Source organism: Lissotriton helveticus, chromosome 7 (assembly GCF_964261635.1).
Source record: "Lissotriton helveticus chromosome 7, aLisHel1.1, whole genome shotgun sequence".
NCBI lineage: Eukaryota > Metazoa > Chordata > Amphibia > Caudata > Salamandridae > Lissotriton > Lissotriton helveticus.
This window is the reverse complement of record NC_136068.1, coordinates 1,283,403,694-1,283,425,302: the sequence shown is the minus strand read 5'-3', so window position 1 is coordinate 1,283,425,302 and position 21,609 is coordinate 1,283,403,694. Positions and strand designations below refer to the sequence as shown.

The window sequence follows — 21,609 nt, the reverse complement described above, 5'->3', positions numbered from 1 at the left end:
TTCCTCCAAAAAACCAGAAGGATAAATGAATCCATTTGGCCTGCATACTAGACAAACAAAGGTAGCTTGATGGAAGCAGTTGGTGACCACAGAGGATATTAGCTGAACATGAAAAGGAACTATAGAGGTAGGGACCTGTTCAGAACTTTGAAGTGGCAGCATCAGCTGTATCAGCCTTTTCTGTTCCTATATGCAACTGTGGCAAGAATAAAGGGAGAAGAGACAGTAAGAAGAGATGAACAGAAAGAAAGAATAAGATGTGATGAGAACAAAACAAAAAGGAAAGAGAAAGGTAAAAAAGAGAACAAGGGGGAATAAGTACAGGAAGGGGTGATAAAAAGTTAGAGGGAGAGAAAAAAAGGGCAGGAAAATGAAGAATTCAAGAAAATAAAAATAAATGAAGAAAAGGGAGAATAAGGGAGAGGCAGCTGAAGGATTGGTTGGAATGGAGGACTGGAAACATGGAAGGAACTGGAAGAAAGGAAAAAGAAATAATAACAAGGGAGAAGTGAGAGAGTGAAAGAAGCACATGAAAAAAGGAAAGGAGGGAAAATATGAAATAATTAAGAAGAGGAGGATGCGAAAAACACTGGCAAAAGAGCAGAGAAACAAGGGAGAAAGTAAAAGAAGAAGGAGATATAAGGATGAAGGGACATGGAATAGGGTAAGGGAGGATGAAAGAGGCAAACGGGGAGAGAAAACAGTGACTGATACAAGGACACAACTAGAGAAAAAAGATGTGTGATGGAGAATAGGGACAAAAGGAATAGTAAATCAAGAGGTCAGGTAATGGGAAGCAAGAGGAAGAAATGGAGAGGCTGAAGCAGAAGCAAGTAGAGTAAAAGAAGAGAGAAGATGGAAAACAAATATTGAAATGAAGCAATAGAAAAAAGGGAAAATAAGAGGAGGAAGGCATAATGGGGGTTAGAAATAAGGAAGAGAAAAATAGCGGCCAGAACAGAGGGGGAAATATGAGCAGGAATGTAAAGTAGGAGGGATAGATTTAAAGATGGAAATAAAGTGAACTAACGAGGGAGTAAAGAACAGATGAGCAGAAAACAAATATGGTAGTAGGGAGAATAGCTAATAGATAAGAGCAGGAAGCAAAAGCGGAGGAAATCAAACAAAACATAGTGAATTAAGTATTAAATAAGGAAAGAAATAAACAGTAGGGAATCATGAAGGAAAAGTTGAGATAAAGTGGGATAGAGGAAGGGAGGGTTGATGGGACCGGAAAAAGAAAGGAAGAGAAGGTCGGTCAGCATGGCCAACCAATACTTACAACTGATTTTGTTGATTATATTTGAAAGCCTCAGGATGACCTCTCTGCGTTTCAGCCTCTCCTGTCGTTCGATGAAGAAGAGGTTCAATAGTAGAAGGAAAAACAGGGCCAGAGCATTCCCTATTTCAGACCCTTGGCTTGGTGAGGGACAGATGCAAAAGATAGTGACAAAATAAAACTCTGTAATGCCATATTATCAATTAAAGTAACATGAAGCTGACGTTTCTTAGACTGTTATTAGGAGACCATCTTTAAACCTCCCAGAACCTTGCAAGATTAATCCTCATATTTATTTAAGCCTTTAATAAGCTTGTGATTCCCATACAGAAATAACAATCCAAACCTTTGCAATGAGTAACATTTCAAAAGTTACATTTATTTCACAACTATGTACTCATCTCAAACGTTTCACTAACCAGATGAAGCAATATATACATTTGTCAGTAAGGACAGGTCCCACGAACATTTACATCTGAAACCTTTCCCATACTCCACAGGAAGGTCCATCAAGACACTTACTACACAGAACCTACCAACAGATCTTTACGTAAACCCCAAAGTACTATCTTCTTATAGACAGACTGTAGGATTACCAATATTAAATAGGTCACATCAAGGGTTGGCCTGGAATACCACTTGCTCCTAAATGAAGCACTTACCTGCCATCCGGCTGAGTTCCATAACAACACAACAGCAACAGAACAGCCAGCAGCATCAGGGAAGCCCCTGGCCAATGGAAGCACGAGGAGCGGTTTTCATGGTACAGGAAACTTCTTCTTCCCCTCCACACATCCTGAAAGGGGAGCAGAGACACTTGGTGAGAAAAAGAAGGAAAATACACATTCATCTAAAGAACATCTAAAGAACATGCAAACCACTCTGGAGGTTATTCCATTCACTCTGCAGAACAATACCTCTCTCTAAGCCACATCCTCAGGCAAGTCGATACCAGATTTTCACTCTAAATTCCAACAAAACAGTCAAGAACTGGATTTGTATAAAATAAACACAATCATCCCACCTCACCAATAATAGAAGGTTGTACATTTTCAAAAAACAAAGTTATTTATCTTGGGTAATGCTTTTTTCTGAGTGTTTAATTTATGTACAAATGTTACTTAATTGGAATTTTACATAGATCGGAGTTTATCAGAATGGGCATAAGAGCACTTTACTTAAGAAGAGTTCTAATACATATTCAATTAGGTTATTACATTGCATTTCGTACATCAAGTTACAGGGTACAAAGAAGCAAGTTAGGCAATTTTGTGTTCAAGACCAAAAATGGGCTTGAAGCTGCAGAATGAGGGTGTCCAGACATATAGTCTGCCTTGTTGCTAGGCTGGTGCTACGCAGGAAGCCTCCCGCCACCATAAAGACACCACAGATTCACTGTCTATCCATGCAGTCTGGAACAAGGGATCCATATGTCGAGCTTCAGTGGAGTCCCAATTAATTATACCAACAGTTCAGGTCCACTCACTGACATAATTTCTGCTTGGGGAAAGGTTTGTTTCTGTCTGAAACAGAGTTTTCAGGTAATGTTCCTGGTGAACTGCAATATCAAAGGACCATTTTTGTTCTAACATTGCTTCTGCTATTTGGTCATGTTGATGTAGGCTGGGGCAGCATTCTAGTTGAAGTGGGCTATCCTGGTAAGCTATGGCAGCATTCAGGAGCCTCATGAGGTAATAGCATCTTGCTCTGCAAGGCACCAATGCATCCTGCAGAGACACTAGAGGCCAACACAGCCATCGCCAAGCCAGGTAATGTGGAACATTGCCTTGGGGGACCACTCAACAGGAACCAGCCACATAAAACCAGGAAGCATTCCCAGGGCTGCTTGCAATGTAGCTCGACTCCACCTGGCATGGCAACAGCCACCAATGAACAATGTCACCGTGCAATGTCTGGGGTCTCCTTAGGATGCTAGCCCCAGACATACAGCCTAGAAAGGGTCGACCAGGAATGAGTCTCCAACAGGAGCTGCAGCCACGAATCCCAATATGACAGCCACCACGCTGTGACACCGTGCAGCTAGCTCAATTCAAGAGGGGCACTCTGAAGTACCTTGAGTATCACATTAAGCGACACCAATAGCCGTTCATGAGCTTTGGCTGCCTCCTACAGGAAGTAGCTAGCATTATGGAGGTGGGGGTGGAGCTTCAGAACTCTCAAAGTTTCTGGAGCTCACTGAGCTTACACCCTTTGGCCATCTTGGAATCAAAAATTACACCAAGCCTGTTTTCAAAACTATCCCACCTTGCGCATCGGAATCTCTAAAGGGTGAAAATGTTTTTCCCTATGAGGTGGGCCCAGGGGATACCTCTACCTGGTCTCTTGAACATCCCTAGGCAGCTACTACTGATGAAAAAGAAATGGTTCGAGTGCTGCTATCACCAGGTACTGTTATCATAGCAGGGAAACATCAGCAACCCTGAAGCGATCTTGAAACACCCCCTAACCCAAGAAGGCAGGTTCCCAGCTTTTCATGCTTTTACGGATCCCTCTTCTCCAGGCACATAATGCTACCACCACTTACACCACTGCATGGCCCACCCCTTGTCCCAGCCATGGTAGAGGTTTGGAGGGCTCACCATGGTTTCTTTAAATTACTCTATATCAGAAAATAAAGCATTGTCATACCAGTAGCTTTATGTAGGAAAGAGAGACTCCGTATTTTAGATGAGCAGAGTGTGGTGAATGTGTTTTATTTTGTCAAATTCCTACATAATAAAATCTCTATGTTGGCATGTTCCACATCCATGCACGCCCTTTAATTAGGAGCATGAAATGTTGGTAGGCGAGTAGCTGTGAGGAAAAGCTGCAGATGGTTGCTTAGGTCGTAGAAATAAATCTATTTGAAGTACCACATTGGTATTAAATAGGCACCTCAGGTTACAAAAGATTTCTATTATCTGTGTAGTCCCCCAGAGTTCCTTACTGACTGTCATTTTAAACCTGAATATGGAGACACCTCGTGCTCTATTCACAAATAACTGTATCAAGAGACACAGATATGCAATGACACACAACTCTATTTGGAAGTCTCCTCTTCTTCAGACATCCAATGCCTCAAACACTGCTTTGCACATCATCCAGACATAGATGTCCAGTGCCTACCTGAAGTTCCACCCAACCGAAGCAGAATTCCTATTATTTGCCAAGAACAACAAAGAAGATATAGTACAAACCTGGCTCAATTACATGAACCTTGATGACTACACCAAATGCCAAGTCATTTGAATTAATTCTGGGCACCAACCTCACCCTCAAGGAAAACATTGCTGAAAACCCGAAACCTACCTAGCACCAGCTTTCTCTTCTAAAGAAAGTCAAACTGTTTCTTCCAGAAAGCGACTACTGACCTACTGTTCCAAACTACTGTTTAAGCTCTCATACTATTACTACACATGGCAGCATGTCTAATCAGGGCATGAAGAAATATAATTATATGCCCCCCTCAATCTTGATGGAACTTCATTGGCTCCCCTTGACGCGCAATCTTCAAAACAGCCACGTCATTACAATGCCACCATGAACAACACTTTCGCCTATCTTGAAGATAAGCTCAGCATTTCTGATGTTTTGTGGGCACACCCAAAGACAGTATACCTTCAGACTGGTGACTAAGAAGAATAAAAAAGAAAAAAACAAGACAGTAATAATTTTCCATGTATTCACCCTGGATATAGAACAATAAACCTGTATTTATCAGGACCGCCTTAAGGCTGCTCCGATTTAGGAAAGAGTTAGGAAAGAGTTGAAGACTCACCACTTTAAACAACAGTACATCACTATGCATCAACCGTCGACAACCAAGCTTCCTTTCCTATTACTTACTGGCTTTATTCTGGTCTTTGACCATGTACAAATCTCCGCTGCCTTTTGGCTAGGTTTGCGCTGTAGAAATACTCTAGAAATACCATATATACAACGCGTGTGACCATTACTATGAAGTTGATAACAAGCTTATGTCTATCTGAGCAAGTCACCTTGTTTAACCCCCACACGAAGCATCGGAAAATCTGAATACCTGGAATCATGCAAACACTGCCTCTATAAACAGAAGGTATTATGTAAAAGCAGTGTATTTTGGCACTGGAGCCTTGTCACTTTTTTGTGGTCTTAAGTACTGCCACAAGTGTAACTGACAGTGCAGCAGTTAAGGAACATAAAGGCTCTTTTTTAATTCAAATCACGCTTACCGCAATAAGCGCGTGAGTTATGTGTGAGTCATCTTCACCAACACAAACCCTGGTATCCTGTGGGCACTACATGAAATGTGGGAGTGGCATCTGTCATCGTGCAAGGTCATGGTATGTGATCTAACATATGCCCATCTTGGATGTAGTAGGTTGTAATTTCTGAGGCGATCCCCAGAGCAAGGAACTCCAGGTCATAAATCCTCACAGGGTGTGTGTGTTTCACAACAGGTGATCAACACAATAATTTTTAAAGGCGCTACGCTACGTATCTACTTGTTTGCAGTGGCCTAACTTCTTGTTAATAATTTGCTGAGGTAGGAATTTGATTTTACCTGTTCCTTCTCCCGTAATTGAGATATCTGGATAGTAGAGCAGGTTCAAAACGTATCAGGCAGTGCAACCCTAACTCCTAGGCATTAACCCAGTTTCAAATTTATTATCATTTTTCATTGGCCTTATTACTGTTGCAGGTGTGTTGGTGTGGTGAAGATAGAACTGAGAACTAGTCCAATTAACTAAGTTAGGACTAACAACTAATCTGCAACATTCAGCAGGTTTGCCCAAGTAGTCACAATTAATCTACCCTAACTGTTCCTCTTCGCACCTACAGAACCTTCTATCAAAAAGGCACAGTGGAAGGATTTTTTTTAAATTGCATAAACTGTTAATAAAAAGGAAAGCATGACATCTGAGCTGAAAAATTAATTCCTGTTGCATTCTAGAATAGGAGGGTTGACATTGTACGAATCTAGAAAGAAGAGAGTTTTATAGACAGAAATGAGTTTGGGTGTGCCATTAAAGATTTGGATATGTGTTTTGTTCCGAAGGTGTGTATAGGCATAACACGTTTTCAATTTTTCCAAAGAAAACAGGATAAAGAAGAAACTGTGGATGACTATTTCCACCCTGAGTAAGATAGGCAAATACTGAACGTTTGGTACATTACTAGAAGAATTTATAAAGAATCAAGTTGGAATGTATCTGAGCAATCCATCCACACAAGAAAGATTTTGGATCAATACTTGTGATTCTGAGTTAAAGGATGTGCTTGCTATTGTCAGCAATGTAGAAATGTCATGGTGATACACTAAGACAGTTAAATGTGATTCAGGTAATTTAGAGTTTGAATTTATAGGTAAAATTAGTTCCAAAGAAAATGTTGGATAGAAGTGAATTACACAAGGGTCCAAAACTCAGGTAAGGAAAACAAAAACAAAGGATATGGAGACTCGCTGATATAGGGGCAGATTAGAATTGGGCATTTAGTATTTAACAAGTCTGGTTCACTTTTGAGGCAAAGGTGAAATAAATGTGGTATTATAGGTAATTTCGCCATGGTTTGCAGAAAAAAGTCCCAGAAGTCATCGAGGGTGCTTATGGTCGGTCCTCTAGTTACAAGAAACAGATTGGTCCTGGAGAAAACAAAACATTTTCAAACTTTAAGGGAAATGTTGTTTTAATCATTATGGATGACTTGAAATTGAAACTTGGATATAACCCAATTTGTCTCAGTTTGGCCTGCAACTGATCCTTTGAAATCCTGAGCTGTAGGGACAAGTCCGGTCGTCAAACCATCCGGATTTAGACACCCCCAACAATTTATAAGAAGATATTTGCTGCAAATTTAAGGAGTCTATTGTTAAACTAGACTGTTGTAGACTGAGGCCTCCGACACGTTCTGTCGCCTTCCTGACTCTGCTGGCCATGGTGATGCTGAGAGCACACAAACTGCGGGATATTGCAGCAGCCACGGCTAGAGTAGGACACTGAGGCTGAGTGATCTAAAGTGACTCAAGGGGGCGTAGCCAAGATGGCGCTGAGGTAAGACGTGCCTCAGCGTCTCTCCTGCCCACCTCCAGCCTTGTCTGTGTACCGGCCCGGGTCTTGCCTGGTGGCCTGGTGTGGTCAGGAGCCCTCAAGAGGTAACGTCGCTTTGCCCGGGAGTCCTTAGAGTCTGGGCGGGGGACAACAGAGGCAGTTATTGATTGCTAGTGCTGGGGATCCCCCGAGTGGTGTTGGGGCTAAAGACCCACGGAGGAGTGTGGCTGCCTGGATGGAGCTAGCGCGGCAGGGGCACCCTGCGGCAGACTGAGGCGAGACCCACGGGTGGGAGAGAGCGAAGCAGAGGGCGATGCGGAGAAAGGATTGGGCGGCTCCATGCTGAACACCTGGGTGGCCTACGCAGGAAGGTCAGATCCAGGCCCCACAGGTGAGGCAGGACAGAAGTGCAAGGCGGGAGGCCTCGGTAGGAGCGGAGGCCTCCAGTCTTTGGAAGCAACATGCCTGGGTAGCGGCAGCGGGGACCCGTGGTCGTGCAGATTCGGTCCTCTCCCTCCCCCTTTCAGTGATATACAAGACAGACTGGCTCGGTCCCTGTTGCAGTGGGGCCCAGAGGGGTCCCAGTGGGTCCGAAATGAGAACGTTTATTGGAGTCTCACAAAAGGGATCAGGCACCCCACAGCCTAGAGGAGATCTTAAATAGCGCACACCAGGGCTGTGCAGGTATAAAGGTGGTAGAGGGGGTCTCGTGCTCCACATGTGATCAACGGAGTGGTCCACCACCAGTACTAGAATAAGCACCAGCAGCACCTGGGCCCAACTGCCTGGGGCACCAAAGGGACACAGGCAGGAACTAAAAAACACTGTGATCCACCACGATCGACGGGCGGGCGCAGGGGCTGCATGAAGATAGCCCACAGGAGCACGAGCTAAGGGGCCATTTGTGCACAGCAGACTGTTGGGTGAAGGCACCGATGGCAACCAACCGCCCCAAGAAGGATATCACCCTCAAGGACACACTCACCACTACAACCACTGGCTCGTGGGATATCCAGCTCCAAAACCAGAATAAACGAGGGATCCACCCGACCAGGCAACTGAGGAACCAGTAACCTGCACCTTTCACAACCCTCCGGTAAGACCTTCAATCACTTAAGCAAGAACTCTCCAAAAATATCACAGAAGTCTGGAGGGAAGTCAACGCTCTAGGGGAGCGAGTTGCGGAACTAGAAGACAAAGAGGAGGGTCGGGAAGAGGAGACAGAGGCGCTATAGCAAGAGGTCCTTCGACTCCGAGAGAAACACATAGACCTGCAGTCCCACCTCGAGGATTTACAAAATAGGAACAACATCCGAACGAGCGGCATGACTTCCAAAGCATAGGGAGATGTCATCTTCGGATACGCCCACCCCAGACATTCTGGTTTGTGTGCATAATATCCAAGTCAAGAAAGAGATCCTGCTCAAAGCACGCAGTATGCACCCGATCACCTTTCAGAGCCAAACGTCAACCCTTTACCAGGACTTAGCTGCCCTCACATTAGAGAAACAGAGAGAGTTCCGCCTGGCTACCACACACCTCCGTATCCTATTCGTGGGGACACCTCTTTCGCCTAATTTTCCAGTGAAACAGGACCCTACACCAACTACGATCACTGACAGAGACCTGTTGAGTGCTAGGGCTGGATCCGCCAGGGGAGCAACGTGATCGAGGCCCCTCTCCCAACTCCACTGAAGGAGTGACCCACAAGTAGGAGGAGACAAGGACAGCGCCAGAAGGCAAGCCAGCTTGATCCAGAGGAGATTGCCACAGGCCAGCAAGCAACTTTGGAGGCAGTACAAACAGCTTTGGCATAAATGGACGGATCTTGAAACCCCAGGACATCCTACAGCATTACATAGAGACCTTGGGCTGGGCAGCGGTTTGGAGGAGACAAGACCATTGGGCTGGCCATAGGCCTTATCTGGTTGCAGGACTGAACGTAAGCAGATGTTCCAAGTTCCACGTTCTTTTTGCTAATTTGTGTTTTTTATGTTATGTTTGGGGTTTGCACTCACCTTCATATGGGGTAAGACAACTAACATATTGCTGGGCAGCAGTCGTCACAACAGAACCCACCGACAACCCTGGGCTCCGGTGGCAGCGTCAATACGGGGGTCACATAGCTTCTCCCAATTTCCATGCCAGACACTTCACTTAGAATCCTCACACTCAATGTGAGAGGTCTCAATAATCTGATTAAACGCAAGGCGGTACTTGCATACCTGGAAAACTCAGAGGCAGACATTTGCCTCTTACAAGAGACCCATCTGCTCATTGGAAACTGTCCAAAACTCAGGCCCTGCGTCTTTCCCCAACAATTTTCTCATCGTGCTCCTCCAAGCCAGCCCGAGTGGCCAATTGGGGGCAAATTCCTTCCGGGGAAGGGTGCGACAGAAAGTAGACGAAATTAGAGCTAGACTTCTCATATACCACTTCACTGTAGCAGGCAGGTCCCTGTTGATGAGCTCAATGAATGCTTTAAACGAGGGACAGGAGGCATTCCTTCATAACACGCTGGAGAGGGCAATGAAGACAGATGATAAACTGGTGCTGCTGGGAGGGGACCTTAATGTAATGTTTGATAATACCTTTGATAGGTCGGCTCAAACAAGCCCTGTCGGCGAGAGACATGTATGGCTGAGGGACCTGTATGGCTGAGGTACCTAGGGTTGGAGGATCTATGGAGGACTAATCGCCCACACTCCGGAGAATATTCCTTTTACTGAAACGCACATAAGACTTATGCTAGACTAGACTATTTTTTAGGCAAAAGGGAAGTACAGACACCCACAGCGGCCACAAAAATACACACATCGGCGCTTTCAGACCATGGGGCTGTAACTATCTCCCTGTCAACTCCCCCAGAAACCACCCCCCACCAGGCATTGGCGCCTACGTGACACCATGTTACACAGTCAGGAAGTCATAACAGAGATTCAATAAGCAACTAAAGACTACCCAACACAAAGACACCCCAGGGGTTTGACTGGCTGTGTTGTGGAGACGTTTAAGCCAGTAACACGGGGTGAATTAATAGTGATCTCAGCGGTGGATAATAAAATCTGCAGGGAAAAAAAAAGACCTTACAAAACAAAATAGAGAGCTGCAATGCATTCACCAATGCACAGGCGCCCCAAGAGTGTGGCGCCAACTAATTAACACTCGCTCCCAGTTGACAGCTATAGACTTCGACCGAGCTGAGTATGCCGCTCTCCACCTGCGTCACTCCTTTTATGTAGGTGTAGATAGATGTGGCCATCGCTTGGCTAATAAGCTATGAGCCAAACAACAGGAACAGGGTGTCCATTCGATTCACACGACCGAGGACAACCTGGTAACAGATGCCTTGCCCATAGCGAATGTCTTCAAAGATTTCTACTCACACTCTTACACAGATCAAACTTTAGACCCCACTATCGGAGCCCAATACCTCCAATTGGCGCAAGTGAAACCCTTCACCTCGGAACAATCAATATCCCTAGAAGAAGCGATCCGCATAGAGGAAGTCATATCAGCCATATCTCGGCTTAAACTTGCAAAGTCACCCAGCCCAGATGGGTGTTCAGCAGCCTTTTATTAGTCTTTCTGTCCTATCCTAGCGCCTATACTGACGCGATTATTTTATTCCTTTGCGGACCCTGGGGTGATCCCGGCCTCGTTGCAGATGGCCTCCGTAATAGTGTAATGCCTCGATTCTCGAGCCATTCCCCTCCCCTATATAAACAGCAACATGGCCTGCGAACGTTGCTTAGCGTTCTAGTTCCTAGCCCCGGTTCCGTCCTATTGCGATTTTGCCTGACTTCCGTTTACGTAATTTCCTGTGTTTAGTGGCGTTCTCCGTGTGTGGACTTGGTCCTCCGTTCTCTCGGTACTGTGCTGTAGTGTGCCGGTAATTGGTACTCGTCTCCATTTCCCTTACCTGGTGCTCCGCTGTCGGGTTGGTGCTTCTCGACCCCGCAGCTGGGCGCTGCCTAGCACACGTCTCCATTTCCCTTCCCTGGTGCTCCGCTGTCGGGTTGGTGCTTCCCGACCCCGCAGCCGGGCTCTGCTGTTGTATTTCCCTGTTCTCTACATGGTGCTTTGTTGGGTGGCTGGATTTCGTCCCGTTACCCAGCTGGGTGTTGCATACCATTTATTTCTATTTTAGTTTCGGTCCTATGGTTCCGTGAGGTAACCGAAATTGTTCCTGCTGTTCTGCTTGGCATTACTAGTTATTCACTTTGGCGGCTGAAGTCGCTCCTCGGTTGCTCTCTGATTCATGAGCATATTGTACCAGGGAGAATTTGCGTGGACCACACCCCTGTGCAGTGGGTATTTACGGCTGAAATCTTCTGAATCACGGTAACAGCGTGTTTACGCTACCTTTTGCTTATTCTCCAATTGTGTTGGTTTCTTTACAATATATTACAGTCTGCCATTTAACACGTGTGCTACATACACCTCAGAAACAAACAGATAGTTAGAGAAGAAGAGATCCTATAGCCTGTAACCTACTTGCCCCTCCTGGTTACTTCAGCTGAACCAAGTTGGTGAGCCTGTTTATTCCTCATCCAGAATTGAGAGGAAATAGGTTGGAATATATATATATGCTTTGTTTATCTGTTATACAGGTGTTACAAGAGACTTTATCAGTATATTGACGTATAGAAGGCAGATAGGACTACTCTGCATGCATCCCTCTGCATTACCTACTAGCCGAGTATATCAAAGTGGTAGGTTAAACGTTGATATTGCCATCATATGTCTTATAGTGTTACGTCACTTGTGCAGCAATAATCTTGTCATTTCTTTACAGCCTGTTCAACTCACAAAGATCCATTACTGTGGTGCCATCGACAGAGAACTGTTTTGTCTTACCCCCACCTTTCCTTGTTTTGTTTCCCTGTTTTCCCCTGGCGTGCCACTCGATACTCTAGAGTCGAGAGGACGTAGGGGAAGGCTGAGGACTATTCATCAGTTTCCTGACGCTCCTGTGGAACGATCCAGCAAGCCATTACAAATAGTCCTCCCAAAACAAGGTAAAAACAAATTAAAATGTAGCTTGTACAGACCCATTTCCCTACTAAACATAGACCTGAAACAATTCACGAGTATCATAGCACATAGGCTTAACACATACATGCCGCCAATAGTTGACCCAGATCAAGCAGGGTTCATCCCCAGGAGACAAACATCCTGCATATCATTGAAAAGGCCTCCTGCACTCAAGGGGAATACATGCTGCTAGCGATCGACACAGAGAAGGTCTTCAAAAGGGTTCACTGGCCCTATCTTGAACAGATCTTCACGCATTTTGCTTTTGGGGAAAAGTGTAAGACACAAATTCACAATTGTTACCACGCACCCACTGTGACGGTTCGGCTTAATGGATACACTTTCATGCCCTTTCCGATCAACAGGGGCACACGCCAGGGATGCCCCCTGTCTCCCTTATTCTTTGCTCTCTACATGGAGCCAATGGCCCAGAGAATACGAGATTACCCCAAAATCACGAGGGTGACATTCGGAGGCATCATACCATCAGCATGTACGCAAATGATAAGCTTGTGACACTAGATAGACCGGCCACAGCCTTACCGGCCTTCTTAGGTGAACTTGCGTCCTTTGGGACAGCCTCAGGTTTCCAGATAAACGTTCGGGAAGTCACAGACACTTAGCCTTTCCCTGCCAACTCAGCTAGTGGAACAACTGGCAAACCAATATCCCACTCAATGGGCTACGGAGACGTTCCCGTACCTAGGGATCAACAATGCCAAGACCACGCAAGCAACGGCTGCCAACAACTACCAATTATTGCTTAGGTAACTCCGTAATGACTTTGGGAGGTGGAAGTGCCTTCAGATTTCCTGGCTAGAAAGGATAGCAGCAACGAAAATGACTACCCTCCCCAAGACACATCTCTTCCACACCCTCCCATTGCCGCCGCCCCCAGGTACAATCACCAAACTCCAAAAGGAACTTTCACAATTTATTTGGAAGGGCAGGAAACTGTGCATGGAGAAGACTTTGAGCTACCTCCCTCTGGGGGCTGGGGTTTGGGTATCCCTGACCTTCATCTATATTACCAGGCGGCACAGCTACAATACCTAGTTGAGTGGAGACAAGCTGAGTCCAAGAAGCACTGGCTGTTTCAGGACTGGGCGGTGGCCGGAACGTCTCTATGGAAGGTCCCCTTTTTGAAGAAGGCGCACAGACTACAGAATCTATATCTATCGCCGATTACACGGGTGACTATGGCAGCTTGGGACCAAATTAGCACTAGACACGGACTGACTACCTTCCCATCTCCTTTGACCCCAATATTCGACAACCCAGACTTTGCCATAGAGATGGAGGTAGAGATGTTTGCAGAGTAGAAACAATCGACCTGATGTTCCACGGGCCACCTATCTGATATCAAGGGTGTGCTCTCCTTAGCCCAGATGTGCGAAGAGTATGGGCTTCTGGAGTCAAAAAGAGTTCACTACCTACAATTACGACATTCGATTGTACACCCACAAAAGAAACCTAATGCACATCGGTACCTTACTCAATACAAGAGATGGCTTCTCACTAAAGCTTTGGATAAAGGTCTAATATCCGAATTGTACGTATTTTTGATCCAATATAATAAGCATGCATATAATGCTGGTCAGGCTAGGTGGGAGGATGAACTGGGGAGGACATTGAGCGCCAAGGAATGGGGAGAGATATCACACAGAGCTAGACACATGGCTAGTAGCAACGCCCTCACCGAAACTCTCACAAAAGTAGCCACATACTGGTACTATATCCCAGTAAGACTCCACAGAGTCAAACCCACACAAAGTGCGGACTGCTAGCGGGGATGCGGGGGATTCGGACAAACGTTTTGTGGGCATGCCCAAAAATCCAGCAGTACTGGACGCAGGTACTGGACGACATAGATCGCCATCTGGAAACCCAATTGTAGTGTAGTTCCTATTATCCCAATAGGCTCTGCGCATTGGAATAATATCTTCAATAGTATAGACGTAGGACAGAGGTTAACTAGGTCTTCTACTGACGATATTAGACTTAAGTTTTGTGTGCCAGCTAGCTCAGAGTTCACTAGAAACTTTCTCGAATAGGCGAGGAGGAGTTTAACCTCCCTGGATAGACAAGAAGGGATTTAGTTTCTGACAACCATAGAACATGACAACTTTGCTCTCCCTAATCAAGAGTATATCTCTAGAGTCGTGTGAAAACAAAAGACAACTATTTTACTCAGTCAGTACGTGCATACTTAGTTCCACCAGATTGTAGAGAAAGAAGAGATGGGCGTGTTCAATAAAAGGTGTTATTTATTGATCAGTCTCTTTTTCTCATACAAGAGAAATAAATCGCTACAGTAGCAATACTTAAGGTTAAGTAAAGTGCATACAGTAAAAGCAGGATTATAAAATAATACTGTAAAAGCATTGATATGGTTTCTTAGCCATATGATACTTTAAAATGGATAAAAGATATACATACATATATACATTGACTAATCGTACTCAACTGGTGCTTCTAACTACGCCTACCCCGGTGTACCTGACCTAAGCCTAATACGTGGGAGGGAGTAAGTAAGTAGCAGTTTAAGTTAAGTTTGTTTTGCCAAGAATCTGACTCAAGAATTCTCTGTAAGGGGTTAGTCAGTTCAGTACCTGGGATTTAGAAGGCAGGAGGGCTGGTATCTCTGTCTCAGGACTCCATATCCCAGTCACCCGCGAAGGTGGGCTGGAAACGCTGGAAGCTGGATTTCTCGGCAGGAGAAAAGGCAGCGTCTCTCTCAGCGCGTCAAGAGGGAGGGGCAGCGTCCGTGGGCTTCCTGCATCAGCTGGGCTCTCCGGCAAGTAGTCACTGCTCCAAGCTCATCACCACCGTGTCGTTGCTTAGGGCAGCGTCGGTATATTTATACCTGAAAGGTGCCGGGTTTGACGTAAGGATGGACATAAGACGTCAATAAAAGATGTCATTAAGAACTGGTCGTTCTTACATTCTTTACAGGAGTTCTCGAACGAAATCAAAACAATAGCAGCGGGGATTTCCCAGGTTTGCTGGAGGCTTGGTTTGTTTAGAGAACTCGGTGTGCTTTCTAGGGGGCTGGAGGAATAGTGCTTGCTTAATGTGACAGCATGCGCTATGACTAATTTATGAAACGGGTTTCTGTGCCGTTGTATGGATATTAGTGATTTATAACCGGACAAGGGTCAGAAATTGGAGTATCGATACAGGTCCCTAGATAAACATACTACAACCCCGTACATACTTCTGGGCCTTCCAAACCCGCTAACAAACCCTTTGAAATCCAGATTTGGTCGGCAAATCGGCATGGCACTGGGAGCTGCCATCTAAAACATTCTCAGCTATTGGGGCTCACTGTAGACCCACACTCCAGTTGGCTTCATAGGCTATGGCACATCATGGGAATGGAAAAGATCACACTGACCCTGGCTGTGAAAGAAGCCTCATTCAGGGATCGCTGGTGCCCGTACATGTCCCTGCTCTCACAGGAATTCAGGGAATAGACATGCCCAAGATAACTCAGATTATTGCGTCTACCAGCGACGAACCAGCCGCCACTAATTTCAAATCACTGAGCAGACTCAACAATTGTATGTTTAAAACTTCCCTATGTAGGGGTGGGGGGGGAGGGAGGGAGGGAGGGAGGGAGGGAGGGAGGGGCGGATCGGGGTGGGTAGGGATCTATCTACCAACATAACATTAGCAACACTATGTTAGCCCTCATCAGTGGTTATGTATCTACTACTGATTGAGAAAACTGCTGTTGGCACGGTTTGTTTTGTTGGAATGCTAATTAAAAATAAACTGAACCATAAAATGACTCCAACAACCAACGTGAGAGGCTAGTGGCAGTCTTACCAAGTATCACGCATCAGGGGTTAGACTAAAGCATTTTAATGCAGGTGTCCGCATAACCACACTAAACAGCATTAGTCACACTTAATTAGAGCTCCTTCGACGTAGTGCAATGACGAGGCTCTGCAATTTAATTGAGCAGAAGAAGCCAACTTAGGTCTGCTTGCCATAGCAATTTTACGCAGCCAGGCCTGAACTCACTTGTTACTTTGGTCGCAGTCATGATTCAATTAGCAGAAGTTAATGGTTTATCCAGCACTGTTTTCTCGGAGCAGCACGAGTGAAGTCCCTTTAAAACACGCATTTACAATGCAACGGTTTCGCCCTTGCAAAAGTTAGAGCTATTGGCATTGTAAATGACAACATTTTTATTTATGTGTTGGTTTTGAAAACAGATAAATAAATGGCATTGTCATTTACAATGCCAATAGCTTAATCTCTCGCAAATGCCACACACACACACACACACACCCACAGAGAGCACCCCCACACAGAGCCCCCCCCACACACACAGAGCCCCCCCACACACCCACACAGAGCCCCCACACACACACCCACACAGAGCCCCCGCACACAGAGCCCCCCCCACACCCACCCTCTTCTCAGCAGTACTCTAGAAGCTCTTTTTAGTTTAGCACGAGGTCCAGCGAATGCTGTGCTATCAATGTAGACTTATAAATACAGAACAAATCAGATCCTTCAACGACTTTCACTAAGGCGAATTCACCAGCAACGAACTACAGAATACATTGTTGTACTGAAACTGCCACTTCGACATACAAGAAAAAATACTGTTTTGTACCTTAAAGGGAAGACCGACAAAGCGGACACACAAGGGGCTCCAAAGTTCGTGGCTTAGGATCAACGTTTTGCTTAGACTAAACCTTTTTCAAAATATATATTTTTCTTTATCATAAAACATATCTCAGATTGTGCCCGATTGTGCACTCTGAACCCCCTCTTACTGCTTTTGTAAACTGCTGAGCAGTTTTGCAGAAGAGAACCGTTAGTGGATTATAAATACTGAGGCACTGTAGACAGGAAGAGATCTTAAAGACACAAACAGTTGTGAAATTCCAAGGCTCTCCTGAGAAGCCCAAACCTCCTCTTCTGTAGGGCACTAGGGCTGGGATCAGAGAGGCGTCTCAGTCACATGGGGGTGTCCCATGTAAGCTGTGCGCCAGAGATACAGGGCCCTCAGCTGCAGGCCCATCTGTCGGCCTTCCTGTGTGACAAGCCTGGCTCAAGTCTGAAGGTACACAAGTTGCACTCCCAGCAATGACTACCAACAAATACAATGCAGTCTCGACCGATGTATGCCGTCGCAGCTCAGTTACTTAAGTACAGTTTAGGAGTGCTAAGAAAGTGACATCTGGCATTAGCAGTAGTGCAGGACCCAAGTATGTGGACCCACGCCGATTCCTGCTTGAGAGCTGGAGGCAGCAAGGCTGGCCCCAGGGCCCGACGTGCTCTGTGCCGCTTCCTAGTTGGCCATGTTTGGGCCTGCAAAGCTCGCCCCAAACCAGGCGCTTTAAATACCGTGCCTGTAACCGAAGTGCAGGCGGCCGCTCGGTCAGGGCACTGTCCTTCCCAATATTAGTCAAGCCCAGGGACACTATTCTTAGCCCAGCTGTGCCCGGTGCTGAAGGCCGAAAAATAACTCGCCCGCTGACTTCTCCGAAGCGGCCCTGGGGCCTCGTGTTAACATAAGGACGAAGGGCACGAAGAGTAGGGCACAGGCTTCCTAGAAAGCAACGGCCTACATGCAGCTGTGAAAAGGGTGCATAATGTCCAGGGACCCCGCCACTGAAGACCCCAGCCCAGGTTTTGAATCTCACACATTTACTCTGATGAGCACCACTGTTTGGCTTCGAAAGGACCAGCAAATGCTCAAAATGCTGTCAGTGAAAGACATAGCTCAACAGCGTTCAGCAATCATGGACAAGCTTCTGACAATCTGCATCTATGCGTGTAACCTCTACGGATTCATCACATGGGGATTTGAACTTCAAAACGTGTGTGCTCGTTCATTGCGTGTACTCTAGCAGGGGGTGGCGAGGTGGGCTTGGGGTATACACGGCTACCTTATCTCTCAATACACACAAACGTACCAGTAGATGCGAGAAGTCGACGGGCCCCGGCGCCATCTTCGGAGGAATGAAACAAAGCAAACCTTGGCCAAAAAAAAAAAAAACAACCGCCCACCGTCGGAATGACATCACAAATCTGCTCCGGCAATGACTGACAGATCTCTCTTCCAATGGCTAGCCTCCATTTATGGAGCTAGCCAATGGAAGAGCAGGCGGGACAAAGCCCCCATACTGCTTCTCAAAAGATTTCGTCTGTGCGAACGCTGCTTCGCAGCGGACACCAGGCGAAACCTAAAAACCAAATGTGAGCTGAAACCAGGACCACGTGTATCCAATGACTCTGGCATTCATAAAAAAATAGAAAACACAACAAGATGCTGGACAGAGGGCTAAAACGTTTCAACCACTCACCCCTGGTCAAGAGATCTGGGTTGAATCCATCGTTCTTTTGCTCACTATGCCACCCTAGGCTGGACCCAGCCATATGCAAATCAGTCTTTACCCTGCTCCTCATATTACAGTAATGCCTTCACTTATCAAAATTAACAATTAGGACCAACCCACTGCATCAGACAGTTACGAACACTAATGTGATAATAAGTTTTATCGATAGAAAAAGTAAACACATGAGTAATCAAATAATATTACCAACAAATGTTCTCTTCCAAACCGTCTCCTCAGCTCATCATGAATTATCATAAACATATTAGTTTTAAATATATTGTGCTAATTCAATAACTTTCTCTCCAAATATCATTTGATCAATTTATGAAAATATACATAACTAGCTTTTTACTATTGGAATAGAAACTCATTCCCACCAAACACTCTTTCTGTCACTGTCTGAAAAAACAATTATTGCCTCAAAATACCAGTTCAACATTTTGGTAAATATATATTACGATCAAGTATTCACATCTACACTTTCCTTATATAGACAGATCCTGCCTCATCCGGGTATTAGAAACACATGCCAGGGATAGCCATCGTAAAAACAAGGATGCCCACAATATGTCAAGTGGTGGCAATAATTGATGTAAGGCCATTGCCCCAAGGCTGTACACCATGATGCCGAAGATTCCCACAATATAATGACTGATGTGGGCCAAGGATGGCCACCATTGTAACAGGGGTGAGGATGACCCAAAATCTGCCAAATGCCCAATGATGTGCCATTTCCCAGGGCAAAGACAGGCCACAACACCTCAGGAGTCAGCTGGGGCATGCCACAACTCCTTGGCCTACTTTCCTTCATCTGAACTGTCTAGCACAGAAGTTCATGGTACCGCTGCACTAACGTACTCATTGTCAGGGGCAAGAGAGTGAAAAAGCGGTTGCATTGCAACCTTGATCTCCATGTCATGCAACACCAACTCACACTGCTTTCTCGTGTTCAGGTAGGCTGCAACTATGTGTTCTGGGCAGGAGTCCAGGACTACGGTTTTGCAGCAATGTGCCAACCAAACTGCATAACTGGTATGGCGCTTCATACTCTGACCCCAAACTACAAACACAGTGACGCCTCCTGTCAAGCATAATTGATACACACCAAAAGTAACAGGCAATGGTCTCACCTTTATAATATGACGGCTGGGCTGTTGGCAATGTTTGTAAAGTATTTTTAATAAAAATTAAAAAACAAAAAACATTAAAAGGGAGAAATGTATTTAGTGGTATTTGAAATTTTAATTCTGTATGTAATGTTTAGAAATGTTTATAAATTGTTTATTTTGGAAATACTGTTCATAAGGGAAATTATAAACTGAGTAATATGTAGAGGTATGTTGGGGTGGCAAAGAAGGTAATAAATGACAGTGATGCTACTAAAGGAGACATCTATAAAACTGCACAGTTTGTAGTTGGCAATAGAGAAATCTGTAAAACATATGGAGTGTGCAGTGGGGTAGCCGGTATACGATGCGCCCAAGTGCAAGGAGGTAAATGCGCTCCTACTTGAACTGTGAAATAAAGCAGTAATGTGGGTTCAAAGGGTTTGGAGTACGGTGCCACTGCATCCAAGCCAACCGACCACGCACGCAACCTGGGCTTCATCCTGGACCCCTCCCTCTCGATGACCAGACAAGTCAACGCCGTCTCCTCATCGTGCTTCAACACCCTGCGTATGCTTCGCAAGATCTTCCGCTGGATCCCGACCGAGACCAGGAAGACTGTCACCCAGGCACTCGTCACCAGCCGACTGGACTACGGAAACGCCCTCTACGCCGGAACCACAGCCAAGCTACAGAAAAGACTCCAGCGCATCCAGAACGCCTCCGCCCGACTCATCCTGGATGTCCCCCGACGCAGCCACATCTCCAGCCACCTGAGGAACCTGCACTGGCTCCCAGTCGACAAGAGGATCACGTTCCGGCTCCTCACCCACGCACACAAGTCTCTCCACGACCTGGGCCCCAAGTACCTCAACGACCGCCTGACCTCCTACACGTCCACCCGCCAGCTACGGTCCACCAGCCTCGCCCTCGCAGCCGTACCACGCATCCGAAGAGCCACCGCCGGAGGAAGATCCTTCTCTTACCTGGCTGCCAAGACTTGGAACTCCCTCCCCATCCACCTTCGGCTGACCCAGGACCATCTCGCCTTCAGGAAACAACTCAAGACCTGGCTGTTCGAGCAGTAGCATACCCCTCCCCCCAAGCGCCTTGAGACCCTCCCGGGTGAGTAGTGCGCTATACAAATGGCATGATTGATTGATTGATCGTCTGCACATAAGGAAACTATAGCCTAGTAAATGTAGTTGTGTAGGCTAGGGACAGGAGGAGAAGGCAGAGAGGTATGTTTGGGAAGGGGTATCTTGTTTGGTGGGTTAATAACAGAAAGGACAAGAAAGCATAGTTTGTAATTTAGAACAGATTGGAAAGGCATTAAGTATGGGGTGTAATTGGGATAGTGCACAATTCAACAAATGTTTAAATTAAAGCCTAGGAAAGTGAGTAGCATGTGAATGCAGATAAAATGTAATTGGACACAGTTGCGGTGGAAAAGGACAATGGAGCGATTGGAGTTTATGTTTTTTTACAAATAGCACGTTACAAGAAGCACAACGTGCGGTTCAGAATCAAAAACACAGTGGGAATAGAGAAAAGTAGAGCACAGCAGGGGGGAGAAAGCAGAAAAGTTAAAAGTTGTGTGCTGACAAGAATAGAAAATGGAAGGTTGATGTTTTAACATTAAATATGTGCTGGCTGAAAGGAGAAAACAGAATGAGGAAAACAAATGCACTCTCATTTAGTGCTCTTACAAAAAGAAAAAAGCATTTGCAATGCAATAGGTCTCGCATTACTGAAAGTTTGAGCTATTGGCGTTGCATAATTGTTTGCAACAGCAA

The 21,609-nt window shown here is 45.6% G+C and overlaps 1 protein-coding gene across 4 annotated transcripts in view; it reads right to left on the bottom strand.

Annotated features, from left to right (window-relative positions):
* The window catches only part of TMEM94 (transmembrane protein 94), a 968,231-nt gene that overhangs the window by 719,295 nt on the left and 227,327 nt on the right, over positions 1-21,609 (bottom strand). For 3 of the 4 annotated variants that reach the window (XM_078654522.1, XM_078654523.1, XM_078654524.1), the window contains exons 4-5: positions 1,942-2,075; positions 1,283-1,419 (exon numbers count right to left, since the gene is read on the bottom strand). The exons of the other annotated variant lie outside the window; for it this stretch is intronic. In XM_078654522.1, the coding sequence (XP_078510648.1) occupies positions 1,283-1,419; positions 1,942-2,075 (271 nt within the window). The remainder of the gene's footprint in view (positions 1-1,282; positions 1,420-1,941; positions 2,076-21,609) is intronic. 4 annotated transcript variants of the gene reach the window in all.